Here is a 27,801-nt window from a genome sequence, read left to right as displayed (position 1 = left end):
GTCAAAACTAGTTTTACGTTTGTTAGGTTACGAAACTGTTACTTCTCCTGTTTGCTAATGCATTAAGGGTCAGATACCATAAATATTCGGGGGGGAAAGGTGGAAACTTGCAAATCGTGGTGTAAAAAAACAGCCTACTAACCTAATGCAGTTACGCCTGATCTGGGAGGAAGTGTGAGCAAAAATTCGAGCAAAGAATTGTGTAAACCATGTGGAACAATACCCCAAATTTCCGACTCGAGGCACACAATTTAAAGGCAATTCTACTAAAATCAAACAAAATTTATGTACATTTATAACTTTAAAGAAGGGGTTATTTTTTCTCTGTATTTACGAAGGTGGCATAATTATTCTAGAATAATTTCTAACGTACCTAAAAATAGTGTGTATCTTTTTATTAAGTGTATGTGAATATCTCATTTTAACTGTAATAGAAGCAAAATTGTCAAGAGTAACAAACAGTCAGAATTCAATGACAACAAATTGGGCTTTTTCTACAGGCAATCATGCATACTCTTCCCATGCTGATCTGTTTCACAGCAACACAGCTGCAGCCAATGAATTTTCTTCAAACTGTTCAAAGGATTCTATAAAATGTAAACCAATTTCTATTTTTTTTTTTGTCTTTCCAACTGATCTGATCTAATGGTTAAAATTAGAAACCCATTCAAGAAACTAAGATTGCTTCAACAGTCAATAATAAACGGGCTAAGCAGATATCTATTTGATTTGCTGTGTTCATCAAGTTTGCATTGTAATAACAGGCTTCTGGCCATTGGAAGCCTAGAAATGCCTAAGCTCCAACACTGCTTCATGAGTATCAATAACACTTCAAAACAAAGAATAAGATGTACAAGAGTAATGATGATGAGGAAAAGAAAAAAAACAAAAACATTTAGAACCCGAGGCCTAAATGCTGCAAAGACAAAAGGAAAATGGTTCCATTGTCTATTATAGGCATACATGTATCACAGGGGTAGATGAGTCATGTGGAATGCATACTAAGAGCTGTGAGTTCAGATCAAGACTCACTTGAGTGACTTGCTGTTCTAGCTTTCCTAGGGGCTATTGAGAATAGCTGTTTGGTGTGGCATCTATGTAGTTTTATACGGTACGTACCTCTGATTTCATTCTTCTTCATTTCTTGCAGCATATGGACAAAATCCAGCTGGTTTTCATCCAAATGCCAGCTCTTACAGAGTATCTCTGCTTGTACCACATACTTATGATCCTGTGAAACACAAATAAGCAAAGATTCAAGTAAAAATGTTGCAATGCAATATATATATATATATATATATATATATATATATATATATATATATATATATATATATAAGCAAAGAAATTAACACAGTACAAAAAGATGCATAGACACATGCAGCATACAGCAGAATAAGCATAAAGCCATAAGCCTTGATACAGTGGAAAGGGTTTTTAAAGTGCAAGACATAGCTTTAGCTATTCCGTGTTTTGACTAAAGCACACAGCGAGCAAAAACAAAGACCTGGTTAGTTAAATCATGAGTGTGAAAGGAAAAAAAAAAAATGTTTCAGAACTTAAGAAGCACACTTTTTTTTTCTTTTTCTCCACTAGAGGGGGAAAAAAATTCTCTATTTGTGCAGGCAAGCACTTTCAGCAAAAGTGTTCTAATACTTTTGGCAGTATAGTGTATGTGTGGGTGAATGTAAATCAATATGTGTGAGCCTGCTTACAAATCCGTATGCAGGAAGCAAAACGGATATGGACAGGCGGAAACTAACTAGGTGAGAGGGACAAACATAGAAAGTCTTTGTACCGGGATGGAGTCAGAGGACAGGTTTGATCTTTCACAGGTCTGATCTTTAACTTCTAAGCTATGTCGCTTTTCCTTCCTGAATTCTGTAACACAAAATTCACATCAGTTTATATCTGAAGTAAAAATAGTCAACCTTAACAACATGCCTATTCGACAAGTGTGGGTCTCCAGGGTGACAGATTTTTTTTTTTTTTTTTTAATTGGGCCACACACACAAAGTTAGTTGATTTGCAGTTGTGACAATTTTAATTGGTGGGGTGAATAGTGAATAGAACAATCAAGTAACTATGTTACCATCAGTTGTTATAAAAATGATACATTTCAAATATAACCCAAAAGAAATTTGACTTTGTAATTTAACACCTTGAAATTGGGCCTCTGTCTCTTTAAGAAAGGACGGTTCTTTAACGCTCCGCCTTCAGGAAGTTATCACAACATTGTTCATCTATTAACCTCTTAGTAACGTTTTTAACAGCGTGGCTCTAAGAAGTAGCTAATATAATGAGCTCAGCAAATGTGCAATTCCACCAGGTGTTTGCTGATTGCTGCTGGCTAGTCTGAAGGAGCCGAGTGGAGGAGTCACAGGGGAGGGCTGCTCTATGAGGTGGAAGCTTGGAAGCTGCAGCTCTGAGGAGGAGCTTCGTCCTAGGTTCCCCATACATAGCTGAATGGTTGCCATGGGAGATTAAAGGACTTTTCAAACAAGAATAAAAGAATCAAAGCAGCACTCCAGGTATGTTTTTGATGAGGGGAATATCACTATAACATGCTGTGAAGCCAAAAAAAAAAGAAAGTCTATTTTACATAATACTGCTCTTTTCAACATGTATTTTCTGTCACTTTCATATGCATCACTTTATGGTGTTTAAATCATGTCTTTACACTCTCCAAAAGACATTAAATGGGCATACTGTACATATATTTATGAGGCATTTTAACTTTCTGCCTCATGAAGAACTTAAATTAATAAATTTTTCTCATAATACAAAAGATTTTAACAAAAAGTACTTAACTTACCTGGCTGTTGACCTTTGTTTGCCTTGAAGAAGAATACAGGTAGTACAACAAAGCCCCTCCCAGTGATGCCGGCCATCTCCTCCTCCTTGTCCAGAACAGACAAGTGTATCAACACGTTTGGGTCAGACGTTTCAAACTGAATTGTGGCCATAGCATCTGCAATCACGTGAACAGTGTAACTGAAAGAAATTTTCAGAAAATCAGTTGTTTTTTTTGTCTCAGAGGAGTGTTACAGTCGGCTTGTCCATACTTTCTTAAACTGTTAGTTTAACATAACTTGTCTTCTCACCGACATATGAGATTTTTGTCGCTCGGAATGTAATAATCTTGGAATTGCTTCACTGTGAACGCACTGACGGGAACTTCACGGCTCAGTTTTGGAAGTGGCTCTTTTAAGCCGATCAACCGCATCCTCCATTTGCCATCGCTGAGAGAGAAGCCGGGCTTAACCACCTCCGCAACAAACGTGTAACCAAGCTGCGAAACAAAAACAAAATAAAAAAAATTAAGAATCTAAATGTAACAAAAGATTTCCTGGTGCTTTGAGAAGGAAGGTAGAACAAATCTCTGTATCCACAGACCTTATTGGGTTTGTAAACGTGGGGCAGCACTTTGAGCATCTCGACTTCCTGTCCCGTGTCGTTGTTAACAACGTGCAGACAACAGTTAGAAATTGGACACAAGATGATTGGCACCAGCAGCATCTCCTTTGGAACAATGAATACCTCTCTATATAAACAACAAACACGAAGTTGTCAGCTAGAGATACAACTCAGTAATCATTTTAAAAGACAAAATTTAGAGATGCAACAAGAAATTGCCCTGCGACCAGAATCGGCCAAAGCTTCAGCTCGACTTGACACTGATTGGTAATTGATTGATCTTTTTTGTGCATCAGGCTTGGTGGCACCAGGTCTGGCTGACAACACCCACTGGTGTGGACACTTTAAAGAGTGGAGGGGATTAAATAAAAAGGACACTTTGGTTTATTTAGGAAGTGAAAAGTATCTGCTAAAATTACACTTTTAGCAGATATCATGAAGCCTGCCAAAAAAAAGTTTCACTGTATTGTCATTGTGGTGGCTTGTCAGAGGACTTTTAATTACCAAACATATAAGATATATTAAAGGTTGATAGGAAACTGTTTAATTTCCAAACCTAGCGATTAAAATAGAATTGTTCTCTAACCTGAAGACCAAAGCCCAGGACTGGTTTGTGTCCTGGAAAGCGACGGAGTAATCAGCGAAGGCGATTTTTGACGATTCATCCTGCAGACAGGGGTACAGTTCTTCTTCCTCCCCTAAATTATCAACAATGTATCTGGACAGGAAAGACAGGAATCAGAAGATACTTAAAAATGCAAAGAAATTGTCTGCAAAGATTATGCACCATTTCTAAAAATTATTCTCAGAGTAAATAAACATTTACACTTTAGCAGAAAGTGAATGAAACCTACTAAGTATATCACATGAATAGAAAGCTACTCTAAAGAGGGGGAGATGCCGTTTTGTTGCCTCTCAGCGTGGAGTAGATGCTTCTGTCAGCTAAGACAAGCACATGCTTAAAGGTTGACAACAGCCAAAGAAATGCCCCCTCTGTCCTCCATACACACACTGACTGAGCTTTCAGTGTTTGTGCACATATATACTTCCCGAGGCAGCGGGTCATTCGACAGACGCTGCAAGCCGATTGGTACGGGGTGAGTATAAACAGCAGATGGTACCACTGGGAAAAGATGGAACACAATGTGGAAAATACTCCCTGCATGGCCCCCACAGGCTGCCACAACCAGGAGAGGGAGCAAACTCTGGGTATGCGGTAGATCAGAGGCAAAGTATGTGATCACACAATCTGCACAATATTCAAAAAAAAAAAAAAAATGAAGCTGGAATGACATTATATTTTCTCTAATGTTGGTATTTGTTCTCCAAATGTTTACAGAAACAAAAGTCAAGCGTTGATGCTTAGCTCAGTAAATTGAAGTATGTGTTTCGAGGAAACTAGTTTAAAAGTGTAGTTAAAAATTGCATCTTTTAAGCAGGTATTAAACATTCTTTTCAGTAATCTAACAGTTTTGTAGTATTATTTTTATTAGTCTGAAGTAATTTAATCTTCCAGGAAATAAAACAATTATGTTTTCCCAAGCTATAAGCAGAAAGTCATCATAATTAACAGAAATAGAGGCTTGAAAACATCCATCTGTTTGAAATTAATTTAATAATAATTACTTATGGAATTTAGCTAAATAAATAAACTTTTCAATAACATAACTTAATTAGATGTACCTGTATCATTGTGTTTCTATTCCTCATAACAGTTTCACATTCTAAAAATCTGTCTTTTATTTACCGTAGCAACAAGGTAGAATGTTTTGCTGGATCTGCTTCGATCTTGTGCCACATTTCTGAAAGGATCTTGGAAACACGAACATTTTCTTTTCTTCCTGAATGACAAGAGCACAAAAAAGAAATCAAGAAAGAAAATCAGCCGCTATTAAGGCTGAAAGACAATGGATGCTAATCCAAAAACACAAACCATTGTTATTGATGAGCTAGTTTGGGCAGGGCCACAGAAATTGGAAATCAGACTCACTTTGCCAGTCTGTGGGTTTTTCTATTTTCCTTCATTTTTTTTGGTCCCTTTAGAAGGATTCTTATTTATTTACCGGTAGCTAATTAGATATTTAAATTCAGCTCTAAAATTGGCTGGAGTCTCGAAATCTTATTGAGTAAATATGACATGACACAGTCCAGCATTTATTGGAACTGTTCGTTGGGATGGATGGGGGTCAAGAAAACGGCGAACAAATCTTCAAAGCCCACTCTTTTGGCAACTACATAACAATTAGATTAAATTGAAATTTAGTTTGTTGTTCTGGTAACTGTATGTCTATTGTTAGGTGAAGTGGAGGATCTATAACAGATTTTTGCACTTCAGTAAAAATCGGGTTAAGTTTTTGCCAGTGCCATGCCTCATACTGCTTTTTCTCCAAGACTCCCCTGTTATTTCCTTGCCCCCTTATGTGGTCACATTTTCTAATTAAATGTTGTAATGTCTGGGTTTTTGGGGACAGGCTGCTTCACATATAAAGAGAGAAACAGAGAGAATATATGTTAACAGGAAAGAGGTAGGAAAAAGAGGTAGAAAAAAACCAAAGCATAACAGTCCAGTGAGTGCTGTGGTCAATGGTATATGACCCCCTTCAACTTTTTCTAGCAGTGCTGGCAGCTTCTATAACAATGCAAGTATTCTAGATGTTTTGAAGACTCCAACTACATGTCAACTTTTTCTTTTTTAAGTGATGCCTTATAGAAGCTACTGGTTTCGACACCGACACATATCATACCTGGAGTTGCCAAAACTAGCCTTAGGCGACTGAAATCAAAACAAATGTCATTTTCAGAATGTCCTCATTATTCTACAGAGGCACTGAATGTCATATTTTGTTTTCTACTTCTTTTTTATAAAAGAATAGTATGAAACAACTAGCTTTGATTGTAATATATGTTAATTGGGATCAAACTGCACTGAATGTGACTACGATTGCAATGAACTGGGTTGGTATGAACTGATTTTTATATGAAGGCCATGTGGCTCAATGTGTACAGTAGTCAACTTGAAATCTGAAATTTGTTGTTGGTTGGACAGATTGCTTCTGCCTCATCCTGATGTGCACCTGAGCATGCCATCACATTATTTTGGTTGTTTTATAATTTTGAAATATTTTTATGTATAATTTATTCAATTTGTATTTGTATTTTTTTTTTTCAAAAAATTGACAAATTATATTTTGTTTGCAGTTCGGCATGTTAATCTGCCTGCATTTATAGTGCTTTCCTGAGGTCGGGATGGGAGCAGTAGTGTTGAAGCGGAACCTTTGTTTGGGGGCGTTGTGAGAGCAACTAGCTAAATGTCTTTCTCCATTTCCTCATTTACAGAGCTCTTTGTGTTGGTGTATTGGTAAGAATTGAAATCCTTCACTATTTGCGCCTCTGCTTCACAGCTCAATTTAATAAACCAGGAAAATTTTAACAACGGGTGAAAATGTAAGCTACTCTCCAGTAAATGCATGTTTCTCATATACTCATGTTTACCTCTACCAGGCTTTGAGGCTTTAAGTGCCCCTCGCACCAAATACCCTTTTAATCGAGCTTGCAGAATTGTGACTGCCTGGATTTCTTTGTCTGTTGGCTCCCTGTCTTCCCATACTTCAGAGCATTTTGTATTTGCTAGAAACAGGAAAATGAGAGAAACAAACCAACACGTTAAAAGTATAGAAAATGAAAAAAAATATATATATAAAAAGTTCAAATGCTATATATTCTGAAATGGTTTCCCTCAAGCAGATCTGGATTTAGGAGTAAATCCACAGATTATAGCACATAACAGCTGTTGCAAAGATAAGCTGCAAGACAGCATGCCATAATTGTGAATTACAAACATATGCAAATGTACACATTTTATTTGTCAACATTAAAATAAGACCTACGGGTAGAAGGTGGCTCTTCTACGTCAGGGGCCCAAAGTGAGGGGTCAGCAGTAAGAGCTTGAAGTGCAAAGTACTCCTGTGATGTCAGCTTTCTGCCCTGGGCCTCATGAAACATGTGCAACACTGCCAAGTTAAACAGCTTTGTTTCCGGCAAACAAACAAAGACAAAGAAACAAATACATACATAAATGTGTGGACAAAAAAAAAAAAAAAAACTGACTTTGCAAGTTCATAGTTATGAGAAAGACTACCTGTAGGACAATAACTTCTGGACAATTACTTCTCATGCTTGCTAAACGTTAAACATAGTAATCATTAATAATTAAAGATGACTTGTTACTGCCATTTTTATATACAAACTCCTGTGTATATAAGAGATAAACTCAACAGGTTCTCTGCTAGGGCTATTAGATCTTTACCAACTTATAAACTTTTACAAAATAATTTTTGACACACCATTAAATAGTTTCTCTGCATCATCCATACATATTTGCTGCACAATAGGATCATTGTTATATGGTTATATGTTCATGTCACATTATAATCGCAAGTTACCTTTTGGTGTTTTCTTGTCCCGGTTTTATAAAAGATGCTTTGGGGGAAATAAGTAACTTCCAGGGTCTTTCTGAGTGATGGGAGCTTATGTTCATCAGTAAAGGAAGCGACCACTTTGGATAAGGCTTTGAATATGACCATGGCCTGCTCATTGAAGCGAACACTTTCCTGTTAAGACAGGACGATAGTATAGGTTTTTATTTACTGCTGCCAGTTAAATAAAACTAAACTAAAATTGATGCAAATGGTGCAGAAATGTAGCAGAAAAAAAGAAGTTTAAACTGTAAACTGTGCTGGCAAACTGAAAATGTTTTTTTTTTTAAATCTGCAATAGTGAAGGTACACGGACAGCTGCACACATTTAAAAGCTGTAGGGGTAAAGAAAAAAGTAATTCCAATATGTTTTAGAGAAAATATTTCAAAAGAAAGTGTTTATATTAGTAAATGTTTAAAGAAAAAATAGAAAAAATATTTCAAATTCCTCTGGTTTTGTCTCTTTGTTTCATCATTAGTTTTCTGACAAAGAAAATACAAAATATTGCTCGAACAAGTGTTCTTCAATTCAGTAACAAAATATTTTTTCACTCTTGGAGAAATAGACAAACAGAAGATTTGTCCATTTATTTTCACCAACTATCCCCCTACTGAAGTCCCACAGCTACATACATGAAAGGATATTTCTATTCTTCTGAATTTTTTCAGTGTACATTAAATAAGAAAACACAGTGGTTTTCTTAAATAAGAAAACACAGTGGTTTTCTTATTTAACTGGTCAAATACACACATCAGAAATGTACTGATACCGTCAGTGGTTTTGTCCAATAAAACGGAAATAAAAATAATCCGTTTAGAATCAAAGGTACTATATTGTCCAGTAGAGCCACCAACATGATCAGCTGTTTTGGGTCACCTTTGCTAGGCTGGGCATAATGGTTTCTTCATCTCCTAATATGAATTGCGTCTCGCTGCTCAGTTGGATGTGGTAGCCTAGAGTTGCATGTACGTGGAGGCAAAACACATTTCGCCTGAGAAATGAGAAAAAGTGACAAAATACATTACAAACAGCAAACAGCTCACCCTGTTTACTAAACAGACTATAAGGACTTGTTCTACCATTTATTCAATGTTTATTATCAAATATGGACTAGATTATTCGGCATTAAATACAACCCAAAATCAATTTAGTATCGAGTTTACAGTTATTGTTTTACTTTACTTACACCTTTTTACTTTTTTTCTATTAAACGTTTCTTTATGCTCCAGAGAAAACCTCTGAAAATCTGAGCATCTTTCTATACATTTTTTTCCTAATATCATACTTAACCAAAGATGGAAAATCATCAAAAGCTAATTTCATACTTTTCAACACTGAGTAGGAACCATATTTTTAAATTTCCCTGAGTATTTTAGATAGATTCACTGTGTTCTTGGAAACAGTACTGCATGTTTCCATTTTCCTCTGTGGTAATTAGTGGGTCAAAAAGTCTGTCTGCCAAATGCCCAGCTGAGTTCACAGGGACTGAAGCGTGGAATTGTGCTACTCAAGACCCATTAGCTTTATACAATTCAGCCATCACAGCATTTAGTAAATGGGTGAGCAGTGAATCAGATCTTGGCAAGTCTGCAGAAACAGAAAAGAAGGAAACAAAAAACTGTGGAAAAGGATAAAGAGCAGAACAGAGAGTTTAACACAAAGATGTGCTAGGGCAGTACACATTTTGTAACATAAAAGCATAATAACAGTTCACAGGAGAGTAAGTATTATGGGGCATTGTCAATTGAGTGTTGTGCATGATTATGGCTCAGCAGTAATTGCATTGCTGCACACTTGCTCCTGACCCCAGAAACTAGGCTTTCTCCTTCTAGGCCAAACTGTTGCCATTAATAGAGAAGAGACCAGATACTTTTTTGCTGCCTTTCAGGACAACTATAGTGGGAAAATATATGTGCTCACGTTATAAGAGCCACTGGTAGATTTTTCAATAGCTGTAAACACACACACAAAAAAAGGGAAATAATGAACCACTTATTTACCTCTGTAGGAAATTTAAAAAAATCATATAAAGTATGGATTTCTCATGCCATTATTCCTTTTGTTATTTACCTCTGTAGGAAATTAAAAAAAATCATATAAAGTATGGATTTCTCATGCCATTATTCCTTTTGATGTGGAATCTTTAAGCACTATTGTCCAATAAATTAAGTACTTAACCGATGCCAATGAGAGTGCCTTTGCTTTTATGTTTTTAGTGCAATTTAAATTTGTTTGCAGTTTTAACAAATGAGTCCTACCCTGGTTCCAAGGTAAGAATAGCTGCCTTTGAGTAGGTGGTCTTGATAGTGAGAACTGGAAGCTGAGCCTGCAAGTTTGTCCAGGACTGAGGTTGAATAAGAAGCGCTGCAGACCTGTGCATTCCGAATGGCGTTTTCTCAACAGGACATGCTGAAATGGAAAACATTTCAAATATAATGGTTGTATAGTTTAACATAAATCTACATTACAAAATGTTAATGCAGGTAAACACAAACGTTATAATTGGGGGTTTTTTAGAAACAACTTGATATACACGCAACACGCAAGTAAGTCGAGCTACTTGCAGAAACTGCAAAGAAATTTTAAGTGCGTGTTCATGTGCAGATAAATCCCTTACTCTTTTCACCAATCTCTCCCCAGTGAAGAAAGGCAGACAAACTGACGAGGATCTCGCAAGGTTCCAGGGAGTCGACAAAAAGATAGTAAGTTCCTCTTACCTCTGAACACTGTGCCAAGAAACACACACAAGACCGATATGTTCTTAAATAAAAATTGCAGGAGGAATGAAACAAGAACAGAGGAAAGCTTCATGGAGAAAAAACTAATGTTGAACTCTTAGCAGGAGAAACTGAAGGATAGAAAGTGAAATGCATATAAAATATTTTCTCAGTGCTAGCTGCTTGTGTTGTTCTATTTTTGAACACTACGGGCAGTTTTCCAATGATTATTTCACTGATTAATGAAAATGAGCTGCCGTCCAAAAAATTCCTACATTTGTCTTGGGGATCAATGCATTTTTTGAGAAATGTGAAATGGATTTTTGTCCAGTCTCATTCTTATTGTTGACTCATGACCAAGGTTCTTGACAGAGGCACGTGAAGTTTTCAGGGCTAAATGTTGTTTTAGGTTCTTTCCTGACCGTCCTGGATGACTCGTTGATGAACGGGAGTAATGGTCACTGCTGAGAAGGTTCAACATTGCTCCATGTTTTCATAATTTATGGACAAAAGTTATAAACACAGTTTTCTTGTGTCCCAATGTAAGTGAGCTAGTTTCTTTTCTATTCTTGAATGTCTTAAAATTCAGCCACAATGTGTTGCTTTTTCGATCTTTGAGTCTCCTTTATGTTAAGAGGCAGCTTCTATTTCAGTGATATTTTGATCCTACATGTCAAACAAACTTGAGACAAGGTGTGGAAACTACAATTTAATTCAGCTTCCAAAACCAAAAACTTAGTCATAATTAAGTTGATCTAAATAGCTGATCATTTACTTTTCCCACATATGGTCAAGGTTGGTTTGGAGAGCTTTTTTTGTGTTTACCCGTATTATATTTCTCTTTAGTTAAAATGGCTTAGGTGATTGGAAACTTTTGCATGTCATAAAAAAAGAAAGAAATAGACCAAATCTGTAAAGGAGAAAATATTTTTTCAAAATGTGTGTGTTTACGTATGTACCTCAGCACTTGCTATATCCACAGATCTATTGGTAGGATATTGACAAGAGGTTGCAGAGCCGCTGATAATAATCATATCTTTTGACAGAAGAGTGCTCTGATGATAAAGGAACAGTCAGGTTATGGTTATCACAATAATCAGTATTAAGATAATATCCAAAGCACAAAAGAATGAAATGTCAGGAAACAGCAATATTAAAAATGTAGATATTAGTCACTTATTCTAAGATGCTGTTTTTTTTTTGTTTTTTTTTTACCTTGAATTGTGATCTCTGGATATGATGAGAGTACATCTGGGGTTTGTGAAAGACCAACAATGACCTGAAGAAAAACAACAAAGGAAGATTGTTTTGTTTTGTTTGTTTGTTTCACCCAACCATTACTTAATGCGCTGTAGTATTTCTTGCTGTCATTTGCATTTGTCTCACTGAAAACATTTTGCAAAGTCATCCATGTCCACCCATGTGGTTTGTAGGGGTTTGACGTTCTTGGCTGTAGGATCTTTAAATGAAGTTGATATTTGATCTGGAAGGAAGTGGATTGAACTTAGGTCAATAATTCGTCATGACTACAGGAATGTTTGTCGTAAGATGTCTTTGAAGTGCACGCACTAAATCATTACATATGGAACAAAATAATGACCTTTTTGAGATGATTAACAGCTGAAATGAGTGGCGCTTTTCAAGTCACACTGATAGTTCTAGTCTCAAAATGCTGCAAGTAAATGTGTGTGAGTCATAGCAAGTTATCCTAGACTCAAATCATTACAGCAAGTTGAACTGGCCAAACTCCCACATAATGGCACAGTGTAAGCACACATGCACGTCCGTACTCCCACTCAAACTCCCACTATCTCTGTGCATCCTGTCCAAAGTCACAGACATATGCACGCATACAGGCTCCATCCTCAAAAAAAAAGAAAAAAACGCGCACATGCAAACGGTCTACCCCCCGAGCTCTACTTGAAGCGAGATTCTGATCAGTAAGCTGAGCCTGCGAGGGCAAGCATCTCCGCCGCTCAGCAATGGTGGTCTGCTAACTCAAGCTGCAGGTGTTACTAAGCAACTAAAAAGGGGCAGAGAGGAGGCAGAGAATCGGTTTGATGTCACAAGCTGAAATTTCAATCCTGTCTTCTTCAAATGTTCGCTTCGCCCACAGAGAGTCAGAAAGATGGGTGCAAATATTTCCCATCATAGTAACAAGGCTGAACTCCACGGATGCTTTCAACTAGACCAAATACAGCAACGTTTCATGATGTATAATTTCACGATGTGTAATTTTTCTTATAATCAAATATTTGACTTCTTACAAGGCAGTTTTCCACACAGATATTCTTTTAAGTAGTGAAAATATTGCATGGAAATGGCATTTACCAATGAAGAGCTGATCACCGTCCTTTGTCTTGTCCTCTGCTATAACCTAGAGGGATAACAAGAGAGACAGAAAAAAAAAAACAAAAAAAACGGGAGAGAGACATGAACTGTGGGATGCTGACAGAGTACCACTGCGAGAGATGTGCTTCTACCCTCTAGTTATTCCACGCCAGCTGTGGTGTTGTGCCATTCTCACCCGACACAGAGACACAGTTTAATGTGACAGGGCCTGCTCCGCCCCAACTAAAATCACCACCAGGGAATACTAGCTCTAATTTACTCTGAATGCAAGTGACAGAGGAGGAGTTGTTGTGTTGTGTAGTTTGTTATTCCTTTTAGAGGTGATTCACACAGTGGCTCCGATTTCCCTGCAAGTCTGCCCAATCCTTTAAAGTTATAGCACTAATGAGTCATAATTATATACTTGAAATGTTTTCTTGAGCTATTTTTCCTCTCGCTTCCCCTTCGTGTCCTCTCAGTCTGCCACCAAATACTCCTGGCTGCTTTTACTTGAAGTGTTTTACTATTAAGAAAGAAAGTGAGGGAAATTAATGAAGTGAAGGATAAAAGGACTCGATCTGAATAAAGATTTAGTCAAATACATTCATAACATCTAGATAGTTTTTCCCCACACAGTACACTTTCACCTTGCAACCACAAACTACAAGGTATTTTATTGGGATTTTAGGTGACAGATCAACACATGGTCTCTTTCTTTAAAGAAAGACTTCAAAGAGAGATTTTGCTATTGCTATTTTCCCATAAAGACCAGACTTGTGGCGTACAAAAGTAATAGCTGTCCTGTTGACAACATCTCCTACCCAAGCTGTTTCTCTGCAGGTCCTCAAAAATTATCGTGAGCCTTTGCCGTCTTCTCTACTTAATGCTGTTTGCCAGAGATAAGACCTGACTTGTGAATGCAGCTGAATGCATTTCATTTCATTTAGGTTATCTGAGCAAAGGGGGCCAAAAAAATTTTAAAACACAAGTATCATTATCCTTCATATGTTCCTATAACATTAAATAAAAAAATATATATTGGACTTTCAGGTTGTAAGTGATGAAATGGAACACGTTCTAAGGAGTATTTAGATTTCACTTTTACCAATTTATTCTTAATTTACAGCGTCGTAAAATGAGCTTTGCTGTGAGCTTCATTTAAACAAAAAACAAGCCGATTGTTCCAGAAAAGTACGTCTTTGATATCAAAGCCAAGTACAAGACGATGTGCCCATGTCTCACTGATCTAAACCTTCCTCCCTTTCAAGTCTTTGTCGAAAAACATTCCCTTGAGGAACCAATCTGGTGAATGTCGAAGGGTTTACTCAGTTCTGAACAAGAATCATCAATTTGTATTGCGTAGCTTCAAAGTATCCCCAGCCAAGACTTTCTGACTCAGAGAGAGGCAGAGAGTGTGTCTGCTGCTGCATGTGAGTCACCACTTATTCAAATAAGTACCCAGAGATTCAGACAGACGGAAAGAGGCATTGTGATCGGGAGCCACACTTGACCTCCTCTCTACCACTGTAAAAGAGCTCTGCTGCAACAGAAATGCCAATATGCAGATGTCTATGTATGTTGGCAAAAGTTCATAAAACCTCAAGTCATGCAATGTTTTCTATACCCATCTATGAGACTACTCATCTGTGTGGTGAGATGGGATTCTAAATATTGGCATCAGAGATTACAAGAATACAGCAAACTGATGAATGACAAAGCTGTAAGTTTGGATGATCATCAATTTAATAAGAAAAAGCAGAGAGCTTGTATTATGAGCCAATAGCATAAACCTTACTCCAGCAGAGGGTACAAATGATGTCATGTGATGACACCTCCCTTTTGTCCTGGAGTCAGCAGCAGAGCTTAATTCTATTGGTCAGGGTTAACAAAAACGGTGGGAGGGGAAAACGCAGCGAGAAACCCTTTTTGCTCGATTCACAGTCTCGGCATGTGACCCACCATGTGCTCGCCATGAAAAGTGTCACACACATGACACATGCAAACTGATCTGAGAAGTCTGCGTACACAAATCTAATTAGCATGCCAACACTGTCCTAACCTATCCACCCTATAACCGCTTAGAGTTACACAAGAGGGCGATTAATATGAATGCTATTTTTTCCTGCATATGCTGGGGGTGGAGTGTAATAATGAAGCCCCCGAGAGATGTAGACACTCATGGCTCACCATCTAATTGCAGTCCTTTTTTTCATCAGCATAGTACATGACACCTTCCTGTATGACACCTATGCACCACCACACTGCAGGGGATTCTTTTCTTGCTTTCCACCTATGGACTTATCACTTTCTAACCATTTTTAAGCCCCTTTTCATATCCTGTTCTATTGCCCATTAGTTGCCTCTCTGTGCTCCTTGCCATCCTTGCTTCCGTCTTCGTCTCAGACAGAAGCAAGGATATGTCTCCTGCTTTGAATGCTAGCCTCTGGTATTTCCCTTTCTGAGCTGATTCTTTCTTTAGTCCAAATGTGCCTCTGGTCAGTGGTGGCCTGACCGGGAGATAACAGAAGTGACTTTGAGACTGGGGGATGGCAGCCGTGCTGTCACAAACACACAAGGCTCTACTGATCAGCCTTCAGCTGCATGGATAATGACTCTAAAGAGGTGTGAGGGCACAAGAATGAAACAACGGAAGGTAGTAACAAAAAGCTACAAAATATCACTTCTACTGAAATACAATTTCTCAAAGATCCTAAAATCTGTAGAAGCCATCAGTCCATTTCCCCTAAACAGTCAAAGTAACTTTTACATGTTAAATTCATTTATTCTAAATGTATATATTATAAAGAGACCTGTGGAGTCATCCTCAGTTCGGCAGCGCTGCTTAGGTCAGCTACTTCAGGATCACGCCTGTCTGTCTCCTCTGACTCAGTAATCACCAACATACTGGGTCTACGGGTGCGCTTCCTTGGTGTGCTCACCTTCGTCTCTCTGCCACACAAAAACACATCGTCATTATAGTACATGGAACTAGTATGTTTACCCAGAAAATAGTTGTATAGTTGTTGTATACCTAACAATAGAACACAATTTCTACCTGAAATTAAATAATAATTTAAAAAATGCATAGTTTTTATATCTTACAGTTCTGAGCAAGTAATCCTGCAACGCCATTTTGCATCAAAGGACAGAGCGAGAAACATAAGTAGCATCATTTTTGGGTTAGAACAATATATGGGGTCAGTTTTTTGCTTTCTTACCTTAGTGGTAAGAAAGTCTTAGTGGTACCTTAGTCTTACCACTTTCTTACCTTAGTGGTAAGAAAGAAAAGCAAGAAATAATATAATATTAGCACAATTTAAAAGCTAATATTAAAAGAAAATAGCATCTTGCAAAAACAGAAAGAACAATTAAACTTGATTTCATATTTTGATCATTTAAAAGAACATACGGTTCTGGGACGCAGGATTCACTGTTTATGTCACTGTGAAAAACAAAAGCCAATATTAAAAGACAATAGTATGTTGCAAAACCAAAACAGAAAGAACAGTTCAACTCGGTTTCATCTTTTGGTCATTTAAAAGAACGTACGGTTCTGGAACAGTGCCTCCAGTGGTTGTGGCACTGCGAAAAACAAAAGAGCTGGTAACCTCAATGAATTTCTCATGTGGTGGCTCAGGTTCCTCTGCAAATGGAGAAACATTGAAAACTCGAACATATCATGCCAACATTACTTGGACAGAGTCATAAGGAAGGCAAATGACATTATAGCAGACAATACACACCTTGTATGATCTTTACTCGAGGTGTTTTCTTCACAGCAAAGGTACTGCATTCCTCTATTCTCAAGAAACAGGACAATCATTTCTTTCATGCCACTTTTCCAATCATGGACAAAATATACATGGACAGAGTTATGAGAAAGGCAAACAAGGTTATAGCAGACAATACATACCCCTTAAGATCTTCATATGAGATGATTCCTTCATGGAGAGGGAACCACCTTCCTCTATGCTCAAGAAACAGGACAAAATTTTTCTTTCATACCACAAGAAATTAAAATCATTAAACAATAAAAAAGGTACCATAAATTGCTGAGGCATTCAAATCTCTTTGCTATTAATGTCACGGTATAATGTGTGTATGTATGTCTTTTTATGTAAATTCTTGCTGACAATACTGCAAACCAATCACACAATCAATCAATCAGTCAATTAATAAATCAGTTGAATCTATCCAGCTAGCCAACACACTGTGGCATTGCCTGCACCTTGTTTGTTTGACTCCCATGCATCCTCTTCCAATTTTCCTTTCACCATGCTTTTATTTCCAAACACAATTCAATATCTCTTTTTCTTACTTTGAGGCTCAGATGTGACTATTATCTTCTTGCGTAGACGGATGAGTTTCCATCGGGCCACCATCTTAGCTTTGGGAGGAGGTATCAGCGAACATGAACGGGTTTTGGTCAACAGGACAACATGGCTGTGCAGCATCGACAAACCATAAAACCGTAAAAGCTCTGAGGAAGTTGCCTGTATGACCACAAATGTCAGACACAGAGAAATGAAAACATCTTCAGCGACAGTTATAAATACTTGTTTTAAAACAGTAAAGTTAAAAGTATCTGCCGCTGACAGATTTCTGCTTATTTCTATTTTTGCCACACAGATCATTAAATAAATGCAAATCTGAGGTAAATATAACTTCAGAAAGCACAAAATCCAGTATTCAAATAATCATTTTATTAACTATCCAAACACATTTAGCCCAATGTGAAAATTAAACCTAATAAATTTCTGTGACCGCATTGAAACCTGAAGTAGCCAGTAAGAACAGAAGAACACTAGAAACATAAATACCGTTTGAACGATCCCAAAAGAATCTTGTTGAGAAGGGTAGAAGCTGGCACATACTGCAACTTTTGGAGGACCTGAAAAATACCAATAAAAATGGTTGAAAGGAAAATCAAACCTTAAAGTTAATGCTTCTACAAAACAGGCTGCACATCCAAAATTTTAAGGTTATACCATTCTAATTCTTAAATATTTATTTTTCATCCCTAACGTAGCAGTGAACATCAATAACTTACAGGGAAATACTGCAAAAAAGTGGCAGAAGCAATGTAGCAAATGAAAGCGAAAAAGGTATGTAATAATGGGCCCAGAAATGACCCTTGTGAAACCCCATTGGTTAGAGGAGCAGAGATCAAGGAGAACTTACCTGTCTATAAGAATTTCCTACATCATATAAGAAAATAACCAGTCCAATGCAGAGCCAGAAATACTAAGCAGAACTTTAAGCCTATTTAACAAAGTCAATGGTTAGCAGTATCGAAGGAGACAAGATCGAGTGGAATCAACACATTTTCTTTCATCAGCAGCCATTAATAAATCAGGAAAGTAAACTTTTACTAAAGTGATTTGAGTACAATGCTGATTTAGTAGATCTGTAACCAACACAAAAGTGAGATGAAATTGAGGTGTGCATTTTCAACTTGCCCTCTTTACAATGTTATCATTAATAACATATAGTGAGGCATATTATCTCATAAAAACAGCTGTAAGCGAAGCTTTACAGTGAATGCCTTAAGTTTGTTAGACAACAGTAAAGGGCAAAAATAATAAAAAGACCAAGGAACACAGCAGACTTCTCAGGAAGTAACCTGTGGAGTCGTTTTAAGCAGGGCCATACAATAAAATACCCATAGCATGAGAGATATAACAGAAAGAGTGTGTCACAATAGCAATCCATCCCAGAAATAGCCATTATCTAATCTGACAGGCTGGGTAAAGAGAGGATTTATTAGAGAAACAGGAGTGGAATTTGGCTAATGGCCAAACCTCAGGTAAATTTATGAAGTAGCAGGTATTAGGTAACTTCGATCAACCAAAAGGATGAGTTTGAAGTCTAAACTGGAAAAATTGGTAAAATTTCTAAAAAAAAAAAAAAAAAAAAAAAAAAAAAAAAAAAAAAAAAGAAAAACACTTAGAAAGAAGGACTGCACTGCAGTGCACTTGGTTGCAGCAATATGGTCCTAGGAATGAATCCTGCCCTGGGGTCTTTATGCATTGAGTTTGCATGTTTTTCATGTGTCTGCAATGGGCTCTCTCCAAGTAGTTTGACTTCCTACAAAAATTCCAAAATATGGCTATTAGGTTAATTGGTCTCTCTAAATTGTCCAGGAGTGAGTGTGCACATGCATGGTTGTTTGTCCTAAGTTGTTCTGTGATGGACCAACATACTGTCCATGGTGTATAATGTCTCTTGATCAATGACTACTGGACATAGGTAGTAGCACCCACAGGGTTGCAAAGATAATGATTGAACGGATGGATGGATGAACAAGGAAAACTATTTGGAAAAAACTAAGACGGAATGTGGAGGAAGAAACAACACATTTAATAGGGCCCTAAAGAACTTAATTTTATATATATTTTTGTAACCAATACAAATACCATTAAGACATAAATTTGAAACCAATAGTTGCCAGTGAAATTTTGAATGGCTTCAAATTTCTATTAGCCATTGTTGCTGGTGAAAGAAATGTATTTCCATCAGTTCCACCACTTTGGCAGATTCTGCTAACATGGTAGCTGTTATTTATGCACTCCCCAAGCCTGGCCTTTAGGGAAGAGTGACAAGACATTCATTGCTTAAAGAAATCCCTCAGAAGCACTGCTTGAAATGTGCCACAAGCCATGTATCTGACAAAGAAAAGATATGGAAGGAGGTCAAATTTTAGGTGTAAATAGCTTTACTTTGGTAAGGTTATTTACATTTAAGAGGGCTTGGGGAAAAAAAAATACATAGGAGGCTATTGTAAAAACAAAAAAGAACCAGTAGGTAAAAATGAGAAAGGTTTAAAATATGTGGTAGCTGAAAACGACTTGGTGTCATACAACCAACAAAAACAAACAAAAAAAAACTTTTGTCCGGCTTCATCCAAATTTTCAACAGTGTTAATGCCATTTTACAATCTGCTATATGCATTGAACAGTTCCACTTTATCATAAAATGGTCTTTTCAAATTATCTTCAGATTCATCTACAAGTTTATCTCTGAGGATGTTTTCATTCTTACCTGGATCAGAGACGTAACTAAAGACGGACTGTCTTCTGGATTTATCTACATAGATGCAAAAAAAGATAATACCAAGAAACGAGACAGAAATTAACATACATACTGCATATGGCCAGATGTTAGATGACTGGTTGACTAATTTAAAACCAGATGCAATTTAGAAATAAGATGTAGGCATTAATCTGTTGATAAATGTGTATTTCTGTGAAAATGAATGTGTATCTAATTATGCAACAATCTGGACCTGTGCTTTTTTCTGACTCCTGGACCAGACTCTTGTTGTCATGAGGAAGGAACTCTGCCCCTGGATCCTCACTGTCAGACATCAACATTCCCAAACCCATATCATCGTGTGTAAATTTAGGAATGGTGTCTAGAAGGAAATCCCATATTCTTTCTGACTGCTTTGACCTAAGAGGATGTAAAGGAGAGTAGATTTAGTTTAAGACAATATGACTCATTGTAAAAAAAAAAAAAAAAGAAGAAAAAAAAAGGCATTAATAGTGAAATTACAAATGTTTAATGTGGTTTTTATCTAGAATGTAGTTAGTGTTTTGGGTGTAACATCCTAAGCTGCAAAGAACTGTTTATAACAAACATCCAGCAGATCAGTAAAAATCTCACACTATAGGACTGATTACTGGCATCCAGCCAGTGAGGGAGTGGATAAAGGTGAAATCGCCCATCTCGCCACCAACCCGGTAAACTGGACTGAGAAAAGAACCCATCAAAACTGGTTAAAAATATGCCAAATGTAGTATGTAAAATGCTTAATTGTGTTGGAAAACACAGTAACTTACATCGTGCAGGCTATTTTAATTAGAGCTTTAGCCAACAGCATTGGCCAAATCTCTGACTGACAAGTAGAGGCAGGGAGAAGCAGATTATTCTCCTCATCAAATGGCATGTTATCATCCACGGTCATCTTTCTCCAGGAACCCTGAGGGTGAAGAGGGAGGAGAGAAGAGACTGAATGAGCTGCGCATCTTTCAGACAGAGTGGAAGAAATATGCTGTCTTAGTAACCCAGTTTTTTTTTTTTTTTTTTTTTTTATGTAAACATTAAGACCGATATATCAGTCTTACATTAGTGGACTTTTTATTTTCTTTGCGGTCTAACTAATTTTAATTTTTAGTAAACTGAAAAAAGTACAAAAACTGTTTTGATGTAAACTGATGGGTTTTACAGATCAAAAATAAATAGGAGTTTTTAGTTTTGATGCACTTTATGAGCAGAGAACAATCCTCTTTGTATTTTGACCAACCAATCACTTATCAAAGACAGTCATAGGAATATTGGTGCTGTCTGATCTTTGGTCAATAGTTTAAGGCAATGCAGAACATAAGCCATTCTTGAAAATAATAATTTCCATGAATCTACATTTTTGTTAAAAGGAAGTTCTGTGGTTCCAAGACAGCATGTGGTTTTAAAATAATGTTAGCTCATTAGTTAACATTAAAAAATTTACAACCCTGTCCCTGGTTTGTAGAGCCACTTGCCTTACGAGAATGTATGTTGTTTCACAGATAATGTAAAAAAAAAACAAAAAAAAACAGTGCCAGCAATGACATAAGTGAGTAGGTAATATGGGTAACTAGTAATAACGCCGAGTTACATTTATTGCATGCCAACTTCAGGCTTCATGCTTTTCTCCATTCTACCTTCTGGCAATTACTGCCATTAGATTTAGAGTAATAGCTTGTTAAACTATAAGTCTGACTGCTAATTATAAAGACAATAAGCAGTCAGGTGACATGTCTGATTGCTCACAACCATATCTTTTACTTATCAGAACAGTGTGAACAAGCACTGCAAACCTCTATAGAAAAGAGGCAGGGAAGGGTGGAACACTTAGTTTCTCACTTGTTCTTTTTAGCTCCTGGAATATATTTTCCCCACAGAGGAGGATCTAGATGTGGTCATGTGATGAGGTGAGGTGAGATGAGGTGATAGTGCAAGACAGTGAGTATAGGTACAGACTTTTAAAAAAAACATGGTAATCAAGTTCAAGACAAACTGAGGGCAAAAATATAAATTAGTCATTTGCACATTGCAGAAACCTGAACAAATAAAGGAGCTAAGCAGTCTGAGAGCAAAAATGCAACAAGGAAACAGGAAAGGAGGGTAGTGGGGGCTGGGTGCCTAATAGCATCTCAACAACCATCTGTTGGGATGCTATGGTTGGCACTGGAAGTGATGCCTACAACTGTGTTATGCTTGTTTGTCAAAGCAAGAATCAGCAATATAATAAATCCTTTTCCCAGTTGACCCAAACTGTTGTGGAGAAAATGTAAAAAAAAACAACAAAAAAAACATCACTTTAGAGGTCTGTAAGATGCACACAAACTCAAAGTGGAGTTTCAAGCTGTACCCAAGATTTGTAATTTTGACCAGCTTTACAGGAAAAAAAAAAATCTTAAAACTTGCATACAAAATAATATAACTGCAACCAAAAGTGTAACTATTGAACTTGAGTCTTGAGAAACCTCAGACTCGTGTTAAGCCTTATCTATTCAACATATCCATTTTGGTACAGCAGTGAGACTGATTGATTTTAGCTCAGAGAACAAGATTCTCTCATCTCTCCTCCCTCCTTCTATTTCAGTTCATTCACATTTTCATTGGCTAAATCTGATATAACCTCCTGCATAAAGAAATGAAACGATGTGCTCTCATGCATGCATGATTACAAAACTACTGTGACTTCAGGGACGTCTTTATGAATGCATGTTTTTTTTTTTCTGACAGGCTTACCATCCAGTAAAGTCTGATCACATATTTCCCATAGCTGTTATAAAGTGGCACATGACCTTTCACCACGTCACACATTGAGTAGATGTGCTCCCAGGGTCTCCAGATGTCTTGTTGGAGGGTTGACTCTGTATAAAGCATCCAAACAATATGGATCTCGCTGATGATCCACCTCATCAGCTTAACAGAAGGCAGGACAGAAACAGCAGAGAAGACGGGCAAAAATCACTGTCAGTGTAAATGTTGCATGGTCAACGCAGAAGTTAACATCAACACATGGAACGCGTCAAAAACTAACCTCACAACCAAACAAATGATTGTTGGGGGAGACCAGGTCAAAGTCCATTTTGTTTTCAACCACAGTAACATCCTAAAAACGACAGAGACACTGACTTGACAAGATATTGACTATTCAACACATCTATGATATAAACGCATACAAATGAAAACATACATACACAATATAAAAAAAAAACATACATAACCTTAGTTTTTTTTGTAACAATATAACACTAAACTCTTTCCTCCCCAGTCTTCCTGGAAGGAAATGTGTCAAGTTTGTGAGCCACTTTGCTAGCACGGCTTTTTAGGTCTGTCCACAATCCTTCACAAATTTGCACTCGAGCTTTAGTTTCATAATGGGACATGATGAGGTTAAGGTTTCTGTGCATTTGCAAACCAGAATTTGGCTTTTGAAATCCTTTTTTTGGGAGGAAAAAAATTGGCTTCTTCCTCTCCGACTGTATAGCATTTGTTTCACCGTGGATAATGACATTCTTGTCAGCTTCAGCCAGAATCTTCACAAGGATGTTGCTTCATGTCTGATGGATACACAAATCTTACACCAAATGTATGCATTCACATTTTAGTGCAAAATTGTGCACCAAAATTTGTGATGCACATACAGTTCCGTCGTTTTGAACCGTATGATGACTGGACATTTCCAGACATCATACTGGTGTTTGTACTTGCAAATATTACCTGAACAGATTGTCATGGTTCATTCAGGCATCCGAAATTTGTGCCAAAGAAAGAACTAGACTCGAGAAGGTCCACATTTACATTTCTGTCTTGTCACGTTTATTTTATATGTTCTTATGACACAAAAGCAAGCAGTGAGTTTGAGTCTTAAAACACATCCACGAGCGTGCCCTAATTATTTTAGATGTGTGTTAAGCAGTTATTTAATCAGAAGCTTAGAAAGCCATTATAATATGGACTTTCTTAAATAGTTTGGGTGTAGGTGACCTACAGAACTTCAAGAAAGTGATCAAAGACACTCATTATTCCGATAATAATCAAATAAAATACCTTTGGTAAACCCAATTGACATTCTAGAGAAAACATTAAGACTAAATTAATGTCAAACAGTGAAAATAAATGGTTGTGTCCATTTTATACAGTAGCTTGTACAATTTTAACTGAATATAAACACACAATTTACATAGTAATCTGTCAAAAGCCAATATAACATGCAAGGTCCTTAAATTTAAATGTGTGTTTAAATTGAAATGCATGTATTTAAATGTACGCATTTAAATAAAAATACAAATACTGTTTTATTCATGCCCAACCTGCATCAGATGTCAGAAACACAGATTTGCTGCTAAAGAAGGAAGTTTTTGTTGTTCAAACTGAAGCAACTTTTTTCCAAGGACATCAAATCGTTTCTTTCATAATGCGCATCGTCAGCAAGACAAGACAGCTTTTTCAGAAGAGTGTCTGCTTCCTTCTGTATGGCTGATTGCTTCCTTGATTAGCCTCTGCTCCTTTTGTATGAAACCATTGAAGTTGTTTTGACTTCTTGCGCGAAAAGGCAGCATGTGTCTTGGCAAAGACTCATTCAAAAATAACAGGAAGCTTCCAGTTAGTAAGTGGTCGATACACCAATGTGAAAAGTAAAGTGATGCAATTACACTTAATTGGAGAAGGTTAGAGGAGATATCTGTGTATGCTTTTCACATTGTGACGCAAGGAGAAATTTGCTTTAGGGATTTATTGCCGAGTAAATTACCCTAGGTATTCAATGAGCAGATAAATACTTTACAAGTAGGTAAATCTGGATAAATGGAGAAGACAAAAGGAAATCAGTGCCTTGTAAATGAATTCGTGCATCTTGAACGTTTTCGCCTACTGTCATGTTTGAGTCACAGACTTCAAAGCATATTATCAGGATTTTATGAAATAGACCCACACAAAATAGTGGACACCAGAGCAGTGGAAGGCAAATCTGGGTATTTTTTTCCCCCATATTGTGATAAAGAAAATGTAGAAACTGTGGTATTCATTTGTTGTTTTTTTTACGCTTATTTTCTCCGTTAACCCTGAAGGGAAACAAGACCAGTAGCCTCTGGAGGACCTGGAGAGATATAATGCTCAGGTGTGTAAATCTGGGACACTTAGTTATGAACTCAACCCATTTTTCCTTTATGGAAGAGTGACAAAAATACAACTATTGATGGGGGCGGAGGGATCTGGTTTTAGCTTTAACAAGATATGTAGAGGATACAAGAAACATGCAGGAGAAGGTGGTCTTGTTAGTCTCCCACCATGCCTAAAAGCAACTTGGCATATGAATATGTACACATGAAGTCCCACAGTAAAACATGGTGGTGATGGCATTATTTTGGTGAGGACAATTTTCTTCCACAGGGACAGACAGGATGTTTATAGTAAATATAAAGCTGTATGGAGCTAAATGCCGTTTAATCATAGAACAGTAACTGCTGCAGGCTGCGAAAACACCAGCGACGGGGACGGAGGTTTCCATTTCCAGTAGAACAACAATAATATTACTAAAATTATAATAGAATAGTTTATTTCAAAGCTCTAAAGGTTCAGTCAAAATCCAGACCAAAATCTGACAGAGAACTTTGAAAGTGTCTCCAAGTTTCTTCAATCTGGTCTGTCTGACCTTGAGCCATTTTCCACTGAAAACAATACCTGCATTTCAATTTCTAGATGAGCATAACTAACAATGAGACTGTAATTGCAGTAAGAGGTGACTCTCAAAAGCTTTGACAGAATACAAATGCATGCCAGTTTTCATCTGTTCATTTCAATTGTTTCACATATGTTTTAACTTCCACTTTACAATCAGGCACCATTTTATTTTCATCCATCACATGAAATCTTTTTCATGTGATCATTAACAAATTGCATAAAGGTTCAATAGGATAAGAATACCTTTTTGAGGTACTGTGTCAAACTGATACAGAATTAATGTTAGCTGCAATCTGACACAAGATCCAAAATAAATGATCTTATAAGGATAAAAGTGGTTAAAATTATTACAAACAATTTACTTATTTAACATAATTTTTTTTTCTTGTTGCTGAAACTTGGTTTTTCGGCGGGACAGACTGCACTGTTGGACGACATGTATAGTCCAATAGGAGTCAACATATTTACTAAATGACCAAAGTTAATATAGTTTCACTACAGAAGTATTAGACTATTATATTAGCAGCTATACCCAACTAAAACTAACTGAAATTAAAGGTTTATGTTTTAATTCGAAACAACATAATTCTGAAAGGGATGGTATAGTTACCTTATCAACAATAAAGTCAGATGGACGTTTCCATGTGTGCACCTTCAGGGCTGGAGGCAGAAACAACTTTCCTTCTGGATCTTCGAAGAATGACTGAAAAGGCAACTTAATTTTCAAATATGCATAGATGCATATTTTAATCATTTTGTTTGAACGTGGTGATGAAGTTTAACTATCCCCCGTCTGTGGATTAGATGAATCTTTCATGAAAATTTTCAGTGCTTTCCAGAATTAACGTTCTACGAAATACAAAGTTCCACAATGAATAGGATATTTAGTGGAGAGGCTTTAAATGATAGATCTGTAACAACACAGACTGTAAGGACAAAGGGAGCAAAGAAAGGACATAACAGGAAAGAAAGGAAGGAATCAAAGAAAGAAAGAGAAATGTGTGGAAGAAAGGGTGAATGAAAAAGAGGGAAGTTGAAAAGGAATGACTCAAAAGGAAGTAAGGAAGGACAACAACAAAGCGTTTTAGATGATGATACGGAATAAAATCCGGAAACATCCATTTGTCCATGTTCTTAAGATCTTTTCCAGACGTTGTAGACCTGGAAAATACTGAAATCAAGTTTTTCACTGAGTTTCTCCCACCCCTCCCCAGCCATATTTACAGAATTACTCTTGCTCTTGATTGACTTTCTGCCTTCTCCTTTAGATACGTCCCACTTCTCCTTGCTGACATCGGAATCGCTCCACTCGGGCCAGATGTAAAGTTTGGATTTTTCGAGGCTCTCAGAGGAGTTGGCTGTCCTAAAAAATACCGAGACATTCGATTCACCTTTTTGTGCACTTTTCTCTGTTAGCAAACGGCAAGGCAGGCAGCAACGCAGCTGCATTTAATGACTCACTCAGACTGCCGGTCAGATCCAGACGTTTTGCTGGCGGCGTGATCCCTTTTCTTTACCTGTCCTGGTTTGGACATTGTGTTTATGTTGAAAAAAAAAAAAAAAAAGAAAAAGTAACACGAAGCGCCTTAATTATATTCGTTTCATAAGCGTTTCTTTCTGCCTGTCGAAGTTTGACAGTTGCTACGCAACCGAACTTAAAGGTGGGCGGGATCTAGAGAAGGGGCATTTCCTGCACTTTCTTATTTTGGCAGTGTGTGCTCGAACTTTTCTGCCAATCGCCAATAAAACGTTAAGAATGAGAAATTATGTATCTGCCGATATAAAATCAATTTAGAGTAAATGATCATATTTCCAAAAATATCTCAAAGTTTTGTCGTAAGGAAAACAGCTCTGTTCCCCTCTCTTATTTAGCCTAAAAACATTGTATTTAGCTTAATCATTAGTTTACTTTTAAGGTGCCAATATACCTTATTTACTAGACATACTTAATGTAAAACCCAGGCACAACATCTGTTTCTTCTGAGGTCATAGACAAGATTGAGCCGTCACACATATTTTGTGTTCTTAACATTCAACCATGCTCTTAAGTACAACTCAACTAAAGAAGTAATGTTCATCTTACTTCACCCATAAAGTACTTTGTTTTTACTTTTTCCTGGAGACC

At 37.0% G+C, this 27,801-nt stretch overlaps 1 protein-coding gene across 1 annotated transcript in view; it reads right to left on the bottom strand.

Moving 5' to 3' along the window:
- The window catches only part of adgb (androglobin), a 33,921-nt gene extending 6,466 nt beyond the window's left edge, over nt 1–27,455 (bottom strand). The window contains exons 1-33 of the mRNA XM_008397740.3: nt 27,138–27,455; nt 26,901–27,039; nt 26,287–26,379; nt 23,032–23,103; nt 22,737–22,913; nt 20,783–20,922; nt 20,607–20,693; nt 20,227–20,393; nt 19,983–20,027; nt 17,762–17,832; nt 17,260–17,434; nt 16,855–16,908; nt 16,685–16,738; nt 16,491–16,584; nt 16,351–16,383; nt 15,752–15,890; nt 12,942–12,987; nt 11,997–12,093; nt 11,826–11,889; nt 11,570–11,665; nt 10,511–10,619; nt 10,152–10,302; nt 8,770–8,884; nt 7,860–8,027; nt 7,305–7,443; nt 6,910–7,044; nt 5,165–5,258; nt 4,004–4,135; nt 3,397–3,544; nt 3,105–3,292; nt 2,816–2,994; nt 1,799–1,881; nt 1,120–1,231 (exon numbers count right to left, since the gene is read on the bottom strand). Coding sequence (XP_008395962.1) covers nt 1,120–1,231; nt 1,799–1,881; nt 2,816–2,994; nt 3,105–3,292; nt 3,397–3,544; nt 4,004–4,135; nt 5,165–5,258; nt 6,910–7,044; nt 7,305–7,443; nt 7,860–8,027; nt 8,770–8,884; nt 10,152–10,302; nt 10,511–10,619; nt 11,570–11,665; nt 11,826–11,889; nt 11,997–12,093; nt 12,942–12,987; nt 15,752–15,890; nt 16,351–16,383; nt 16,491–16,584; nt 16,685–16,738; nt 16,855–16,908; nt 17,260–17,434; nt 17,762–17,832; nt 19,983–20,027; nt 20,227–20,393; nt 20,607–20,693; nt 20,783–20,922; nt 22,737–22,913; nt 23,032–23,103; nt 26,287–26,379; nt 26,901–27,039; nt 27,138–27,211 — 3,670 coding nt within the window. The 5' untranslated portion in view covers nt 27,212–27,455. The remainder of the gene's footprint in view (nt 1–1,119; nt 1,232–1,798; nt 1,882–2,815; nt 2,995–3,104; nt 3,293–3,396; nt 3,545–4,003; nt 4,136–5,164; nt 5,259–6,909; nt 7,045–7,304; nt 7,444–7,859; nt 8,028–8,769; nt 8,885–10,151; nt 10,303–10,510; nt 10,620–11,569; nt 11,666–11,825; nt 11,890–11,996; nt 12,094–12,941; nt 12,988–15,751; nt 15,891–16,350; nt 16,384–16,490; nt 16,585–16,684; nt 16,739–16,854; nt 16,909–17,259; nt 17,435–17,761; nt 17,833–19,982; nt 20,028–20,226; nt 20,394–20,606; nt 20,694–20,782; nt 20,923–22,736; nt 22,914–23,031; nt 23,104–26,286; nt 26,380–26,900; nt 27,040–27,137) is intronic.
- Nucleotides 27,456–27,801: the final 346 nt, after the last annotated feature.

The sequence above is a fragment of the Poecilia reticulata genome, chromosome 21 (assembly GCF_904066995.2).
Source record: "Poecilia reticulata chromosome 21, P_reticulata-male-v2, whole genome shotgun sequence".
Lineage (NCBI taxonomy): Eukaryota > Metazoa > Chordata > Actinopteri > Cyprinodontiformes > Poeciliidae > Poecilia > Poecilia reticulata.
Note: the sequence above shows the minus strand (reverse complement) of the source record. Positions and strands in the feature narration are given on the sequence as shown.